The following is an 18,026-nucleotide window of genomic DNA, read 5'->3' as shown; positions in this document are numbered from 1 at the left end:
GTTTTTTCTTTGGTGGACTCATGGGTGTAAGTGTAGGGGTAGGTGAAAGGGTAACTGTTGATATAACTGAGGTAGCACTTGTGCTAGTGTTCAGACTTGATACGCAATCACCACTATTCATGTCTTCGACAAATATTGAAATACTTGACATGATGCAAAAATCACACAAAAATTAAAATCATTCAAAAATTACACAATCTAGTTTGGGATCTAAATTTGAAAACGTAATCAAGTTTTGACCGCAAACTAGAATGGGGTCTCAATCTTGAAACCCCAAAATATTATAGGGTTTCAATTTTGAAACCTCAATCAAGTTTGGGGTTTCAAAATTGAATCCCCAAGCTAGATTGGGGTCTCAGATTAAAACACTAATGCTTCCACCAAATCAAACACCGAAATCTAAGCTAATAAGACAATTCAACTCCACAACATCCAAAACACAACCCCATCATCCATTGAAAATATAAAATAATAGGATTTGAAATTTCAAAGAACTTAGGGCTTCGAGATACTTACAAGGTGAGATGGAGAGAAAATGAACTCGGTGACGGCGTGACTAGGTGAGAGAGTTAAAAGATTGAGAGAGAGACAAAGACATAGGTGGATGATTAAATGTATTGGGACACTAGCATCAATTTAAGATAATGTTTTATTATTTTGAGGAATGGAGCTAATTTAGATTACATTTTTACATGCATAATTATTTTCCTTTGTGATGTCCTCAAATGTCTCTTTAACTATCTGCCATCAAAACACTATCGAGGGCTAATTATAAGGATTGGCATAAGTCTCTCATTATTAGCTTGACAATTATGAATCTAAGTTTGGCCTTAAGGGTTGAGATATCCACTAAGCCTACTAATGAATCTATTGTGTAGAAAACTCAGAATGAGCATTGGGAGCACTCGAACAAAAATTGTCTTATGATAATGAGGCACACCATCGATAATTCTATTCAAGGGAGCATTTGCCAAACTGATAATGCCAAAGATTTTCTCAATGCTCTTGGAAAGAATTTCACAAGATTTGACAAAGGACATAAGGGAGCCCTCATGAAGTTGCTTACTACCATGACTTTAGATTACATTAATGGCATTCGTGAGCACATTATGAAGCTTACTCATTTCTCTAACAAGCTGAGAGAAATGAAAGTTGAGTTGACAGATAGTTTTTTAGTGTGGCAAGTGATTGAATCTTTGTCATCTCAGTTTGATGCTCTCAAGACCACATACAATGCTCAAAGAGATGAATAGAGCTTGAGTGAGATGACTACTATGGTCTCTCAAGAGGAAGAGACAATAAAAAAAGGGGGAGGTCTTAGGTTGCATTTGTTGTAACTCAAGACTCTAGAAATTTCAAGAAAAAATTTTCTAAAAGCAAAGATATATAAGGTGAAAAGAAGTGGAAAGCCCACTCGACAAGCTAGTTTGGATACTTCTTCTAATCCAAAGATGGAAGATTTCAAAGAAAAATCTTTTGGGACATGTTTGGACACAAAAATGCAAATTGCAAGAAATTTATAGCTTTGTTAGATAAGAAAGGTATACATATGACACTACTGTGCTTTAAGGCTAATATGATTGATAGTGCCTCTGATACTTGTTTGTTTGCTACTGGTGCAACAATTCACATCATAAGTTCTTTGCAGGAATTAAGATGCATAAGAAAGCTGAGTGATAGGGAGTTGATGGTAAATATGAAAAATGGTGTGAAGATTAAAATTGAATACATTAGAACAATCACATTCCTTTTTGCCTCTGGGAAAATTTTGGACTGAAAAGAAATTACTTTTGTATCTTCCATTATGATAATTTCCTTTTCTTTTGGACCAATGTGATTACACTTTTGTATTTGCATACAGAGAGGTTACTATACATTATGATTCTGTTGTGGTTGGCTGTGGTGTTATGCATGATGATATATATAAAATTGAATTTATACCCATCTTGACTCATTGTTCTTCTAGTATATCTACTGTAAATTCTACAATTGGCTCCAAATGGAGTAGAGTTGATAAAGCATCTTCCATGCAATGACACAAACGATTAGGTCACATTTCCAAACCTAGGATAGAAAGGTTGGTCAAATATGGTGTCCTTGTTACATTTTAATGTAGATTTTTTTGATTTTGACATTTGTGTTGATTGTATTTAAGGATAGCTAACTACTAAAATGAGAAGATAAAAGATTAGTAGAAGAGATAATATTCTCGATTTGATATACACTGACATATGTGGTCTCATTACTCCTGCTACCTTTGGAGAATTATAAGTACTTCAATCACCTTTATTGATGATCATTTTCGTTATGGTCACTTTAAGCTCGTTCATGAAAAGTTTGAATCATTGGGAGCTTTTAAAGCTTTGAAGGCTACTGTCGTGCTTTAGAAAAACAAACGTATTAGAGCTATGAGATATGATAGAAGTTGCGAGTATTATAGAGATATGATAAAATTGGGCAAAATGCAGGACCATTTGCAAGGTTCCTTCAAGCATGTGGGATTAAGGGCCCAATATACTATGCCTGCCATTCCTGAGCAAAACAGGATTACAGAAAGAAAAAATCGTACTTTGATGGATATGGCATGAAGTATACTTAGTCACTCGTCCTTACCCGAGTTCTTGCAGGGAAAGGCTTTGAAAACTGTAGCATACATTTTGAACCAAGTATCCAACAACTCAGTCCCTAAAACTCCTTATGAGTTATGGAATGGAAAGAAACCTAATTTGTGTCATTTTCATATTTGGGGTTGTAAGGCAGAAGTTAGATCGTAAATCCACAGCTGAAGAAACTTGATCGTAAAACCACTACTAGGTATTTTGTGGGCTATTATATTGGCTCAAAAGGCTCCAAGTTGTATTTTCCTTCTAGAATAATTGAGTTGGATCGAGCTATTTACTTTTAGGATGATATTATTTGATGCCACAAGAGATTACATTCAAGGAGGAGCATGTTGTTGTCCTGAGGCTTGTTACCTTGCCATTTGTTATTTTACTTTCACCAATAGAGCAACCCATTCCCATCACTCAAGAACCCATTATTGACAATGAACCTAATGTCGTTGAAGGGGAAACTAATGATGTTCATTTGAGGAGATCACATAGGACATGTAGATTTGCAATCTCTAATGAAAATATGGTTTATTTTCAAGAGCATCAGTTTATTATTGGAATATTTATTGATCCAGCTACTTGCCAAGAGGCAATTGATAGTCCTGGCCTTCACACTAGATAGAAGTGATGCATGATGAGATGAGGTCTATGTGTCAGAATGATTTATGGGATTTGGTTGAGTTATCGAATAGTTGCAAACCAATAGATTGCAAATGGATCTTCAAGACTAAACATGATTTTAGAGGTCAAGTAGAGAAGTACAAGACTAGACTCGTTGCTAAAGACTTTAGCCATAACGAGGGCATTGACTATACTGCACGTTCTCACCAATGTTTATCAAAGTTTTCTTTTGGATAATCATGGCACTTTGTAGCTCAATTTGACTTGTAGCTACATCAAATAGATGTCAAAATGACTTTTCTTAATGGACATTTGTTTAAAAAAGTGTATATGAAGCAACTAGATAGCTTTCTGATGAATAATAATGAAAATAGGGTGTGCAAACTAAAGACGTCAATTTATGGGTTTAAACAGGCGTCAAGGCAATTATGCTTGAAGTTTGATGAGATTGTTACCTATTGTAGTTTTAAGGAAAAATGTGGTTGATCAATGCATATATCTGAAGGTTATTGGGAGCAAATATATATTTCTTATGCTTTACATGGTTGATATATTACTTGTAGCTAATGATATTGAGCTTTTTCTTGAGACTAAGTATATGTTGTCTTCTCATTTTGATACGAAAGATCTTGGTTAGGCATCCTATATATATATTAGGCATATAGATTTTTCATGATATAATAGTGTTCTTGTATTATCTCAAAAAACCTACATTGATTGTGTTTTGCATATGTTTAATATGCAATCCCGCTTTTCTGGAAAAGTACCTATTGTGAAAAGTGATACACTTAGTAGCCTCAATGTCCTCAGAATGATGATGAGATAATTCATATCCAAGTAGTTTCATATGCATCAATTGTTGGTAGTTTGATGTATGCTCAGGTAGGTACAAGACTGGATATTGCTTATGTTGTGGGTGTTCTTGGGAGATACCCGAGCAACTCAGTTTTTTTTTTAAAAGGAAGAAGATGATACCTTAATTTTATTAATAACCCTAATTTATGACGGATGAATACTATGGTTACAACTAGATGCCTAGGGGTTACATATAATCATAAAATCCAAACCTAGGCATCAAAAAAAGATATAGACTAACTCAAACCTAGGCAACTCAGGTTTGAGTCACTAGAAAGCTACAAAGAAAGTATTGAGGTATTTGCAGTGTACTAAAGATTATATGCTAATGTATTGTTAATCCGATATTCTTGATGTTGTTGGGTATTCCGATGCCGGTTATGCAGAGTGTCTAGATGATAGAAGATCCATGTTTAGATACATTTTTATGATGACAGGAAGAGCTATTTCGTGGAAAAGTGTTAAACAAACACTTATAACTTCTTCAACTATGGAGGTAGGCCCGTAGGGTATGTGATTTGTTATGAGGGTACATGTCATGCTATATGATTGCAAAATTTTATTTCATGGTTGAGAAGCCGCTGTCAATATTTTGTGATAATTTCTTCTTTGTCTCGTATTTGGTTTAGACATGCTATGATAATGGGCAGATATGATTTTAGAGAGCGGTTTGTTTGTCATGTACTAAAGATGTTGGGAGATGGAGAAAAACCCTAGCTGAAAGCTCTCTCTCCCTTTTCTCTCCAAAGAGCCGCCCCAGCAAAAACCCAACCGAGGGGGGGGGGGTGGTGGAACTTCGGCTCCTCCCTCCTTCCTCCCGTCTCAGAAATTTTGTAGCTCTTTATTCTTCAAATTTTTATTTGTTTTTCCGTCCAAAGTATGGCGAAATGCGAATCCTTCGAATGGCCGAAGGCTTTCGTTGAATGGAGCAGCGCGAGTCATACGCGCGGGTCATAGTAGCTCGTGAGATCCACACGCCATCACACCAGGAAGCTTCTACTGCTACCATGTGCGGCGTTTTTGGGACCAGGGACCTCGATTTCTTCAGACTCGACTGGCTGCCACACTCCTAGCATGGCGCGTGTCCTTCATGCGCCACCACAGTCTCTTTGTTTCTTGTATTTTGCTTTCCTTCAAGTTGAAAATTCAGATCTACATTTATAATCCGTCATTTTCACATCTATCTTTATCTTTATTGTTATTTCCTTTATTTAGTTAAAAATAAAAAAGAAATAGTCTCTTGGACATTTTGTCCATAGAGTGAAAGTCCTCTCCTCCTCTGGAGGTGGGGTTTGAAATCTCTGCTTTAGGCAGAATACGGTCTCTTAGATGGTTTGTCTGTAGAGAGTTATAGAAGTTAAGACCATACCAATCATAAAAGTTTTGTGTACTGGTGTAGCCCCAACCGTAAATAGTTCACTTATAATTTAAAAATTTTCTTATATATATCAGGTCAAAGATGTAACTTCGTTTTTATGAATGAATGAAGTCTATTTTTTATATATATATAAAATAATTTCATATTTGTGCTTTTCCTTCCAGAATCACCGTATGCTTCAACTCGGCTGGTCGTAAAAACCAATGTCCTGGAAAATCCAAAAAAAACAAAAGTAGGGTCGTGGCGGCGCATCTAACTACAATGGTGCCAATCCTCACCTTAAATTCATTTAATTTGTAACATATCCTTCATGATCTTGTATTCAAATTATTATTCTTGTAATGGAACTTATTATAAATACATATGGGTAGTGATAGGGTTGCTATCCTATACTACCCATCTACTACTTAAGTGCATTTCAAATTTTTTTTTTTTTTTAACATCCTTAATCATTAAGAAAAAATTAAAAAAAATATATAATTATACTAATACACACTTTCTTAATCATTAAATAAAACAAAAAAATTAAAAAAATTAAAATATAAAAAAAAATTAAAATATAAAAAGAGTAATAAATGGATAGTAGTAGAGTAATAACCCTATTCATTGTCCAATACATATATAGCCTCAACCTCATTTACGGTAAGGCAGAACAAACACTTTATCAAGGAAAAAGATAGGAATTTCAATAATGGGTCCTGATAGTATTTTTTTTATTTAGTAATTATAGACTATAAACACTTTATCGGGTTTAAATCCGGGTTCCGGATTTAAAATCCGGTGCCCGGGCCGGATGAAACCGGTTTTAATCAAGCGGGTATCGGCCCGGGTATGTCCCGGGCTGAAACCCGTACCCGGGACCCGGTTATCCGGGTTCCGGATCGGGCCGGAAAAAAAAAAAAAATCCATTATAGTATTTTTTACTGATATTGTGACTTTTTTAAAAATGTTTAAAATGATTAAAAAAATACATGAAAAAAAGAAAAGAAAGAAAGAAAATACGCGTCGGGAGAATTCCTCGGTAATTCTCGGTGGTTGTAGTCCCACCCCTTTATCAAACACTACTCTTCAAACTCTCACAACCAGTAATCAACAGTTGGATAACTTGGTTGAATTATTTCCATCCATTAGCCACGAGTTTATAAACATCTAACCCAAATTGACACCAAAATGCAGGAAATCCAAGTTCATATATAATAGTTCATATAATATATATATATATATAGTTTTAGAACCATTTTCAAGATTCAAGTAAGCACATCTTGATGACAAACTCACGCGAAACAGGGTTTCAGTGCTTATTCCTAAGGATGCACTCTAATTTCCAGGTAGTAGTAACAGTATCCTCATCAGACACTATATATGTTTGTCGAGGAAGGTGATGATGAGCTCATTCACCTGCTTTGGAAGCTGTTCATGGACAAAATGGCTCCCTTCTGGCATGAATTTGATTTCTAAATCAGGTACAATCTGTTTAACGGCTCCACTCCTTATATAATCCTCCATTCCTGGAAATTTCAAAACATAGTCCTTCTCACCCATAATTAGCAGTGATGGAGCTTTGACTTTTGGGTCAGTTATGCCGCAGTCCACTGTTAAACTCCTGCACCAAATCAAGGAATAACAAGTCAAATACGTCTGAATGTCAGTTTTGGGAGATGCCTATGTTTTTGTTTTGATGAAAAGTTAAAATCTTTATTAAATGGAGCTCTATTACAGAGATTGAAAACACTGAGGGATTTCCTCCAGTACAATGATAAGAGTCACTGATGCCTAAAGCATTTCTTCTTAAGGCATGAGCAACTATGTTATTAGCTCGTAAAGTATGCTTCACAGACCATGAGCTAAAAGATTCCAATGTCAATCTAGTGTCTGAAATAAGCTGTCCTGGGTAAGAATCTCTCTCAGTAGATGAATTGAGACCTTGTATCACTTGCAGTGAGTCTCCTTCCAAGATTATATCCTTGTATCCCAGATTTTTGCAAAAAATAGTGGCCTGTAGAGCTGCATATGCTTCAGCCAGTAGAGGGTCAGGGAATAAATCCCTCTTCATTCTCAATGAAGCCAGCACCTTCCCTTCCTAATCACGAATGACAGCACCTAACCCCACCTTACACTGAATCTTGTCTAAGCTGCATCCCAGTTCAACTTGAACTTACCTCTTGGTGGAGCCTCCCAAGATCTATGTGAAACCAATCCAGTGGAAGCCTTCTTGTTGGTTTTTCGAATCTGTTTGAGGTCCTCTAATAACTGTTTTGATTGCTGGACAATGGCATTAGGATGAAAGAAAGTATCCTTGAACATAAACTCATTTCTTCTCTTCAAAATCTTCCATGATGTAACGGCAAACTCAAGCATTTCTTCTTCATCTAGAAAACCAAAAAGACCATCTACTATACCTTTGAAAGTATGATTCTGGAAACTTGACTTTTGGAGCTTTTTGGCACTTTGGCCCCATACATCACGAGCAGATGCCTATTTCATTAAAATCAATAGATTGTTTGTTTTTTATTTTGTGGTATCTTTGAATTACTCTTTTATTTTGTAAAGGAAAGAAGTCACTCTTTTCTGTAATTTTCGGCTTAACATTTAGGTATTTATGTATCAACACTCTTATATATGTACTTAAAAGAGAAATATAAGGAAGTTAGTCAAGACTCAAGAGTTCAGTCATATGAAGGTTGAAAATAATGCTCATTTCTCAAAATAAAAATAAAAATAAAAAAGTAAGAAGATGAATTTAAGCCATTTCCAGCATTTTTTTTTTTTTTTAAATTTCTTTGGTTTCCTTTCATTCTTATTTAATATAAACAAACAAAGCCTTAACCGTGGGGGAACTTTTCTTTACCTGTAAGGAACCCGCAATGCAAAACGGAATCCAGATTTCTCATATAAGGATGCATAGACTGAGAGATCTTCCTCGGAGAACCATGGTGGCAGAGGAGTAGATGGGTCATACAAGTCCATGATTTCTTGACCCTCTGCTGCTACTGGAACCTCACTTCCGGAGAAGAGAAGGTAGATGTTCCTTATCACTGTCTTCACATCAAAACGGCCAAAATCCGCTTCTGCCCTCCCTGGCTCCTGGTGACATAATATCACAGCATTCATGAGATTAACTAGAGTTCACTTGGAGACAATTCCATGTTTATGTCTAAGCTATTACATATACCTGCCACCTCGTTATATAGAAGCCTTCAGGAAGGAGATGATTTTGGACGGCGGAAGTACCAGGTAATATGAAAGGAACACCAAGTGTTATGACGCCTGTCACCCTTTCTGGGTGGACAGCTGCCACTAGGTATGCCGGCATAGCTCCGAAGTCCTTCCCAACAATAAAAGCCTGCCACGAAAACACAAAGTTGCGGAGATACACGTTGCAAGTTACATTTCCAAGGTCCACATTTCATGCACGGAAATGCAATACAGCTAACAATAGAGAAAAAGTTTCTTAGGTGATAAAATCCTGTCAAAGTCGATATTATCAATCTGTCTCTTAAGGTTGTGTTTGGATGTTGAGTTGAGTTGAGTTGAGTTGAGTTGAGATGATAAAATATTGTTAAAATATTATTTTTTAATATTATTATTATTTTAAAATTTGAAAAAATTGAATTGTTTATTATATTTTGTATTGGAATTTGAAAAAGTTGTAATGATGAGTTGAGTTGAGTTGAGAGTAGTTGACTAACCAAACGAAGCCTAAGTCTTATCCTTTTTTTTTTTTTCTTCCAAGAAACTCGCATTGAAATTAAACGGGAGAAAACAAGAGATGAGAGCAGATGACCTTGGTAAAAACTTTTTTTTATTATTGAAATTGATGTGTATATAATAAAAAAATATCTATAAAACAGACAATGAGACCAATAAATTAGACCAGGGCGCTTGTTTTTTTGGCCAAGTCAAGGAGGGGATTGCTAAAATCCAACTGGTCGAATTGTCGAATGTAGTTGTAATTTGCGTCCGCAAAAGAGGCATCCGCGAATGAGGCATTGCATTCGTTGATTCCAGAGTCGTTGACGAAGATCTTCGTATCATTTTCCTCTAGAATTTCGATTAGGAAAAGTTGAAACATAGTTAGATAGCTAGAATCGGAATTTCCAGATCGTTGATAGCATTTGGGAGGAATCCTAGGCAGAGTCGGCGCCTAAGCTACACGTGCCAGCAGATACTAGGCAAAAGGACCAGGATTCGACAGTGGGAATCCAGTTGTGCTGCATGTGTGGTGGTAGGAGGCAGGAAAATGTGCCGCCACGTCAAAAAGTCGCATGGCCTGAGAGGCGCATGTGGTTCACGCGAAGGTCGTTTGGCAGCTGCCAAGCATAGTGGAGGGGCGCATTTGGTGGTCCGAAGGCCAGAAAGCAACGGATCAAACATTTAAAAAAAGGAAACCATAAACAAACCTGAGAAACTAATTGAAAAAGCTAGCTTTGTAGCTGCTGAGAAGGAGGAGAGGGAGGGCTTAGGAGTTTACCTCCTCCCTCCCCTTGGTCCCCTCCGGCGAGAGTTTCTGGTGGAGGTAGGTTAAAGGATGAACGGAGTAACAAATAGCTTTGTACGTTTGAATAATGAGATTAGATGGAAAAGTTTCAAAATTTTTTAAAATGTCTTTACGAAAGATTATTCAAATATAAAATATTTTTTAATTTTAAAATTTTAATTTTTTTTTATCTAATTATTATAATTTTTATAAATTTTAAAATAAAATATAAAAATCAATACAATTTTTTAAATTTTAAAAATAATAATAATATTTAAATAATTTTTTAATTATATAATATTTTTATTCAATTTTTTTTTTATTTGTTTTCAAAATTTAATAAAAGATCTTGATTTAAACATTTTATTACTGTTTATAATACTATTTTATTAATATTTATCAAAACTATCCTAACACGAGGGGACTCTGAAGTCTAGCAGTAAAGATTTTAATCTTCTTTCTTACTTCTTATTTATTATTTTTTTTAATATTTAATATTTTTTAATTTGTAATTTTATTTAATAATTAAAGAAGTAATTATTAATAAAATTATATATATTTTTAATTTTTTTTAATAATTAAAAATTTTAAAAACTTATTTAAAAAAATTATTAAAAAATAAATATAATATAAATAATAAAAAAATAATAATTCCATCGTTATCATTTTTAAGTTGGGACAAATTGTCAGTCACATCTCACCAGCAATATGGACTTCAGAGGTTCACAGGTGTGTGCGCATTAAATGGTAATGTACGATATTTGACAAAATGAAACCAACACATCGTGTTAGTGACGTGGTTTGTACCGACTTATGAAAATGAAAATGATAGATTTCTACCCTTTTACTATTTATTTATTATTTATTTATTAATTTTTTTTGTATTTGATTTTTTTTATAATTTTTTATTTTATTTAATAGTTAAAGAAATGATAAATAGTAAATTTATATATTTTTTTAATTTTTTTCTGATTAAAGATGTTAAAAAATACTTAAAATAAAATAATAAAAAAATAAAAACACTAAATAATAGATGGGTAGTAAATAGGTAATAAACTTATCACTATTCTTATGAAAATTGGTAATGTACGATAAATATAAACCAACACATCGTGTTAGTGACGTGATAAATAGAGCCCTACAGTTAACTAGCTGTCAGATATATTATAAAAAATAAATATAAATAAAAATTATTATTAAAAATATTCATTTTAATGATATTATTTAAATTATATATTTTTTTAAATGAGTGTTAAGCACAATTAATTAAAAACAATCCTGTAATAAATGTAAAATATATATTGTTATAATGATTTTTTTCTCTAATATTATTCTATTATAAATTCTATTAAAAACTTTTTTCATTCGTTCCTATTTATTATTTTATATTCTACCTTTTATAAAAAATATTTTTAAAAAAATATTCATATATCTTATATTTAATAAAAAAAATTATAAATATGAGATATAGAAATAAATAGTAAAAGTAGAATTTTATTCTAATTAGACAGGAAAAAACTCACTAACAAGGTTACAAATATGTAATAAAAAAATTCAATTTTTAATGGTCGGTTTCATCGATCTTTTATTAAAAAGAGTGTCTGATTTCCACATTTTTAAATTTATTTATTACTAAAAGAGATATCATCGTAAAAATGAACATATTAATTTTAAGGATTAAAAATATGGGTAAATTATCAGTTACCTATTCATATACTGTTAATATGATACGTTTTTGATCATCTGTGCAGCTTTCGATTTCAGGAATGGTTCAAACTTGAAGAAACTAAAGTAGTTTGGGAGAACTGGGATTGTTGTTGTTTTTGAAGATTTGTGTGGATGGGATTTAATCCCTGTATATATTAATTCATTATTAATGGCAGATTATTACCTTATCGATTCCCAAAGAATCAAGGAGGCCAAGAACATCATCAACAAGGTCTTTGAAAGTGGCTTTCTCCGGCTCAGGAGGCTGCTCAGACAGTCCATAGCCCCTGAAATCTATGGCTATTGCTCGGTACCCAGCATTTGCAGCGGCAATCATCTGGTGCCTCCATGTATACCATATTTCTGGGAACCCATGCAAGAACACCACTACCTTTTCCCCTATATACCAAAACCCATTCATGATTATCGATCATAGAAACTATAAAACTAAATTAGATGAATCGAAAACAAAATAATAAGCATATGGGTCGTACCGGTAGCATTAATCTGGGCTACATGAAGCTTTAATCCTCTTACTTGTACCTGGCTGTGCTGGATCTTTTCCATTTCTTCTTACGGGATGAGAGATGATGGGTGAATGAACTGACTTAAATAACTGTACTGTGATCTTTTTCTTCTCTTGGGAATCTTTTTCTCTAATAAGGTCAGGGAGTACTGCAACTGCTTACGTCTCACAGCTGCAGCGCCCCTATATATCTTATGAAAAAGTTTTACGCCACGCGTTTTCATCAAATTAACACGTAATTTATTATTTTTATTATTTTATTTATATATATTTTAATATTAAGATAAAATAATAAAAATAAAAAATTATATATTATTTTTGTTGAGAATTAGTCTCTTTGTAAATATTATATTTTTAGTGAATAAATTTATTTCATATTTCTTTTCTATATTATTTACTTTCTTATATATATGGTCGGTTATATTATCTATTTATCTATTTATTATCTGAAATATACGCTTTTGGTATATTATATTATTATATTTTATTATTTTACCTTTTATATTATTATTTTAATTGCTGTTTAATTTTGAATTAAATATTTTATGATAAATAATTATTATGCTTATAATATTGATTTTTGCGATTTATGAGTTAAAATGCCTAGATTATAATCTAAAACTTGAATTAGAAATATTAATGAATAACATAGAGGATCTTAAGAAACAACAATAATTGATGAGACAAGATTATACATTAATGATGACCAAATATCATATATATCAAAGTAGACAAGTGGCAATAGAATATCTAGAAACTGACTATACTTTTTTAAGAAAAGAAATTAAAAATATAAGAAATCATTTAAGGATTCTTGCTTTATAATAATAAAAAAATAAAAAAGTAAGAAATCACTAATACAGATTTTTATAAAGATAACCCATAACTAAAGAAGATGAAGTATATTGAGAAGCTTGTATTGATAAGCCATGAAAAATCGATGGTCAGCTCGTTTATGTCAGAAGGCTTTAAGGATAGTCCCGGTAGTGTTCTATCAAGTTCTTAATCTACTTATTTCTCTTTAGATATAAGAAATCTTTACTTAAAAACTTGTCTCAATGAATTTTTTATTCAGACCTATGGAACCCACTAATATTATTCCCACGGAACCTAATAACATCAACCAAGAAGATTACAGTATAATAGATATAGAAAGAAATCTACAAGACTAGACAATTCCTAATGATCTAAAAAATCAAATATACAAACATTCTACTTTTTCTTCTAAATTATCATTTCTTACAAATTATACAATTAAAATCGTAGAAAAAACTATTAGTTTAAATAATGATTATGAATCGTTACAACTATTAACAAAAGAAGCAATTAATCATCACAAAGAACATAAATATTTTTTTCATATATATTGGATTAGTACAAGTAGCTATAAAACCACTTACTAGAAGTAGATTAAACACTTCAGTATTACTTTGTTTAAGAGACGAAAGACACTATAATTTTCATGATTCATTACTTGGAATGGTAGAATCAAGCCTGCTTGAAGGACTAGTTTATTTTAACTGTTATCCCAATTATTCCTTTTCATTATTCGATGCTAATATTTTACACGCTTTAATATTAAATATTAAAACAAATGGTTATCAAATGATGAAAAGATCACATCCTTTAACAGTAGTTTATAGGATCCATTATAAATTAATAAAAACAACATTAGAAGCACAAGCTCTTATTACCAGTCCAAAAGGATATACATTATTATTACAATCTAGTACATAAAATTCTAGTATACAAATTCATAAACAAATCAATTGGAATCAAATTATACTTTCAAATGAATGACAATTAGATAACATTATCTCATTACCTAAAATATAAAATAATTCAAATGATGATCTTGAATATATAGATAAAAAAGTAGACGAAATAGTCTAAATAGTTTTTCAACCTTTTAGAAGATTTTTTTCACATTATTTTTTTCTAACACTCTCTAGTTATCAAACACCCAGATCTGCTCTTACATCAATATCTCGGAATAGATCTCAAAATTTTGACACCAAATCTTTTGACACTAGAGCCCAGAATCTTGACACACAGATTCGAAGAATTATTCCCGAAAATATTATTGATACACCAGTATATATTGTTAGCCATCCTGATAAAACATCCATCTCTCATAATCGTGGAAAAGAACCTTCTTCTCCAACGTATTCACAAGTAGTTGGAGATGATGCCAAAATATATATCCTAAATAAATAAGAATTTAAAATTAACAAAGAATACCTCAAACAAGATTATATGAAAGAAGAAAATAGTTACAAAAGAATAATATTTTTCTCAACCTTTACAAAAATAGAAATAGATTTTATTCAAAAAAAAATATTATGAAGATTTAAAGAAAATACAGATTAATATACATTTCTTTACATGGTTTGATATATATAAATCAAATAAATTATCTACCATAAATAGGACTACTAACTAATAGATTAAAGGAGAAAATAATCAAACTATTTATGAGGAATATACCCATTTTGAAGGTATCAAGTTCAATCAAAGAAATACTCAAATTTTGGCTTCACCAATAAAAAAACATAATATTACAAATACTGATAAAAATCTTAAAAATATAATCTAACAAAACAATTATACCAATTTATATCTAAAAACTATGGATAAACAATTAGAAAGAATTGAATCCCAAATATCTCCTATAAAACTCACTATTAAATAAGAAAAAGAAACATCTTTGTTTGTTCCCCATGAGATTCTATCTCATTCAAAAACTATTTTTTCCAAAAACAAAAATGATTTATTAGAACAAATATCTAGTAAATTAGAAAAATTAACTATTAGTAATGTTACATTTGTGACGCCCCCAAATTCCGCTTGGGATCAGACGAACATTTGAAGCGTCGAGACATGCAACACAAGGCTGCTTGCCCCCGTTCATGACATATAAGATGCAATATTCCTAACATGGATCTAGCATTATGCAATATTCGCAGCGAATAATTTTTTTCTTTAGCAATACTATGCACCAAACTGAAATATCCCAAATACTTAAAACATATTTCATACATAATGACATACTTACAAACTGATATCACAACACTAATCCAACATAGTTGTGATCAAAAGAGTGCTGGAGATTGAACTCCACAAATACAAATAGTAATCTGATGTAACTACTGTATTAACACCTACGTCGCATCGTCGCTTAGTCGACTGTTTCCAGTTGGTCAATTCTTGATTCTCCTTCAGATCCTGTAATAAGATCTACCATTCGGAGGGAATGATAGTTGGAACTACCACAATGAATCTTAGCAAGTTAACAGGAAACTTTCACATAGGTTAATGATGCATGTATGACAGTAAAAGGATGAATACATAATCAAATCAATAGAAAACATAACATATCCTGGCATAACATGACATGAAATAATAGGCATAACATAACTTGACATAACATGCCATGAGCTGACATAACTTGAACTGGAACTTAAACTTAACTTGACGTGACATGACATGTATGTGAACTTAAAACATAACATGGACTTGAAACATAGCATGAGAATGAACATGCATAATTTGAACATGAACTTGAACATAACATGAACCTCAGCATGACATAACATAAATGTGAACTTGGAACATAACGTGAACGTGAACATAACATAACATAACATGAACTTGAAATATATTCTTGTCTCAGGGGATTACCATGATTGCTTGAACGTAAATTTGAACATAACCTAACATGAAACATGACTTGAACGTGAAACACATGAACTTAGAATCTTATTCAATAGACGTAATCATTAAAGTGACCATACGGGTGCTACATAGGTCCCCTTGAGCCGTGTGTCCCTGTCGATTACCGCATCACATCACAGGTTTCTATACCAGCTGTGAGTGTGTTAATACGTACTCCACAGTTGTTGTGGCTCCACGTATTCTACGTGTCACAATTGCTGTGTCTCACGTAGTGTATGCTCCACAGTTGTTGTGGCCCCATACTTCATACTCCACAATTGTTGTGGCCCATGACTTATTTGTTTGCGCCACACTTACTGTGGACACACGTAACATAATGTGTGGCTCCATCGGTGTTAGTGTCTGGCGTGCTCTGGTGACCAGTTAATTAGGTCTCATTCGCAACCTGTTGACTGTACTTCGTCAATTCAGTGAATTTCACACATATTTAGACACTCCAGCGTGAACAAAGGAGTTCCATTAGGATATTACCCCATCCTAGCGCTTAGGGTCGTGATTGACATGAATAACTTAACTGGCAGACATGACATTTCGTAACGTGACGTAACATGAACATGACATAAACGTGACATAAAAGACAGAAATCCTAACGTAGCGTAACGTGACATGAACGTAAGACGACATACATGACATACTTTGAAACATAAATGTAACATACAACATTTCATAACATGGCATACATGTAACAGGCAACATTTCGTAACATAGCATACCATGTAACAAACAACATTTCTTAACATGGCGTAACATGTGACAATGAATATTACGTGACATGAAATACATGTAACATATGACATACTTAACATGACATTATTGCAATGTATATTAACGTATAGCAATACGTGAAAGAATATCTTGTTAATGAATAATTCATGACAGAATAAATTCTGTGTAACAGATAAATATGTAATGACTTGGCATGGCACATATGATACCATGCATACATAAAATTTAGTTCCCTTACTTATCACTCATACACATTAAACTAATAGTAAGTTAAAAGCTAACTTACCTCGATTTTCGAGCTTCGAGACAAAACTCAAGTGCGATCATGAGAAACTGAATGTAGTGATTTCTAAAAGTTAGAACTTAATCACTAACAATTAGGAATATGAAAAAATATTAACTTAGAGTAAAATAACCATTTTAACCTCTACATGTGGAAAAATGACCAATTTACCCCTAACTTAAGGATGTTGCATCCTAACTCCAAAAATCACCAAAATCTACATACCTTATGTAAATTTTGTCCTAAGCTCAAATATCAATTCAGAAAAATTTAAAACTAAACACAACTATTAAAACTCTATAGGGCCAAAACTTACAAAGGCTATTTTCTTTGATTTTTATTGTAATTCTTTCAAATTTCAAAACTCATGATTAAACCAAAAATTTTTCTTCTATTATACTCATAACATATTCCTAAGAATAATCATGCTTTGAATCATTAACAAAAGTCATCAAAATCACTAAAACCATACTTGAACTTTTTGGTTTTTCTTCTAAGTTCAAAACAGATTTTTTTTTTTTGTTTTGTTTCTAACTTGTTTTGATCAACATCTTAATCCATGACTTATAAAGATGTGATCTCTAAACCAAAACATCACATAGTTTAGAAAGGTGTCCTAAAATAGATCCTAGCATCAAACTCAAGATCACATGGTTAAACATCACCAAAAACATAAATTTAGCCAAGAACATCATCACTTTGGCCTAATCGAATATCTCCTTACATAAAATTTCCTATCTTCGAAACTAACATCAAATATCCTCAAAATAAAATTCTAACATGTATATAAGAGGCTTAGGATCTTCCAATAAAAATATCAAAACCATTGGAATAAGATTAAACCATAAAAGATTTAAACTTTCTCAAAATAGAAACTGTTTTTTCTCTTCCAGTTTCTAAGTTTCTAGATCTAAGAAAATATTTCTCCAAAACTCTTAATCATGAAACAAATTCTCAACCAATAATCATATACACATGTTAACAGTACTCCATAAAAATTTCAGGCCAATATCTAATCATTAGCTTGGTCAAAAACTCCAAAAAAGAACACACTCTCCAATTTATTGCCCAGAATGACATTTTTAGGTTATAAATAACTTTTTAAC

At 32.4% G+C, this 18,026-nt stretch overlaps 1 protein-coding gene across 1 annotated transcript; it reads right to left on the bottom strand.

Annotated features, from left to right (window-relative positions):
• Positions 1-6,637: 6,637 nt before the first annotated feature.
• LOC109013326 (epoxide hydrolase A-like) lies at positions 6,638-12,346 on the bottom strand. Its single transcript, XM_018995365.2, has 5 exons — positions 12,145-12,346; positions 11,835-12,049; positions 8,639-8,809; positions 8,315-8,550; positions 6,638-7,069 (listed from the first exon to the last, which is right to left on the bottom strand). The coding sequence occupies exons 1-5, from the start codon at positions 12,215-12,217 to the stop codon at positions 6,823-6,825; spliced, it is 942 nt and encodes a 313-aa protein (XP_018850910.2). The 5' UTR covers positions 12,218-12,346; the 3' UTR covers positions 6,638-6,822.
• Between the last annotated feature and the right edge of the window lie 5,680 nt (positions 12,347-18,026).

This window comes from Juglans regia, chromosome 1, assembly GCF_001411555.2.
Source record: "Juglans regia cultivar Chandler chromosome 1, Walnut 2.0, whole genome shotgun sequence".
In the NCBI taxonomy this organism is placed as follows: domain Eukaryota; kingdom Viridiplantae; phylum Streptophyta; class Magnoliopsida; order Fagales; family Juglandaceae; genus Juglans; species Juglans regia.
Note: the sequence above shows the minus strand (reverse complement) of the source record. Positions and strands in the feature narration are given on the sequence as shown.

Coding starts and splice junctions, on each gene's coding strand:
- LOC109013326 (XM_018995365.2), bottom strand. CDS start 12,217: ATGGAAAAGATCCAGCACAGCCAGGTACAAGTAAGAGGATTAAAGCTT. Junction 12,050..12,144: donor AGCCCAGATTAATGCTACCG/GTACGACCCATA, acceptor TTTGGTATATAG/GGGAAAAGGTAGTGGTGTTC. Junction 7,070..8,314: donor GCATTGCGGGTTCCTTACAG/GTAAAGAAAAGT, acceptor GATTTGGTGCAG/GAGTTTAACAGTGGACTGCG.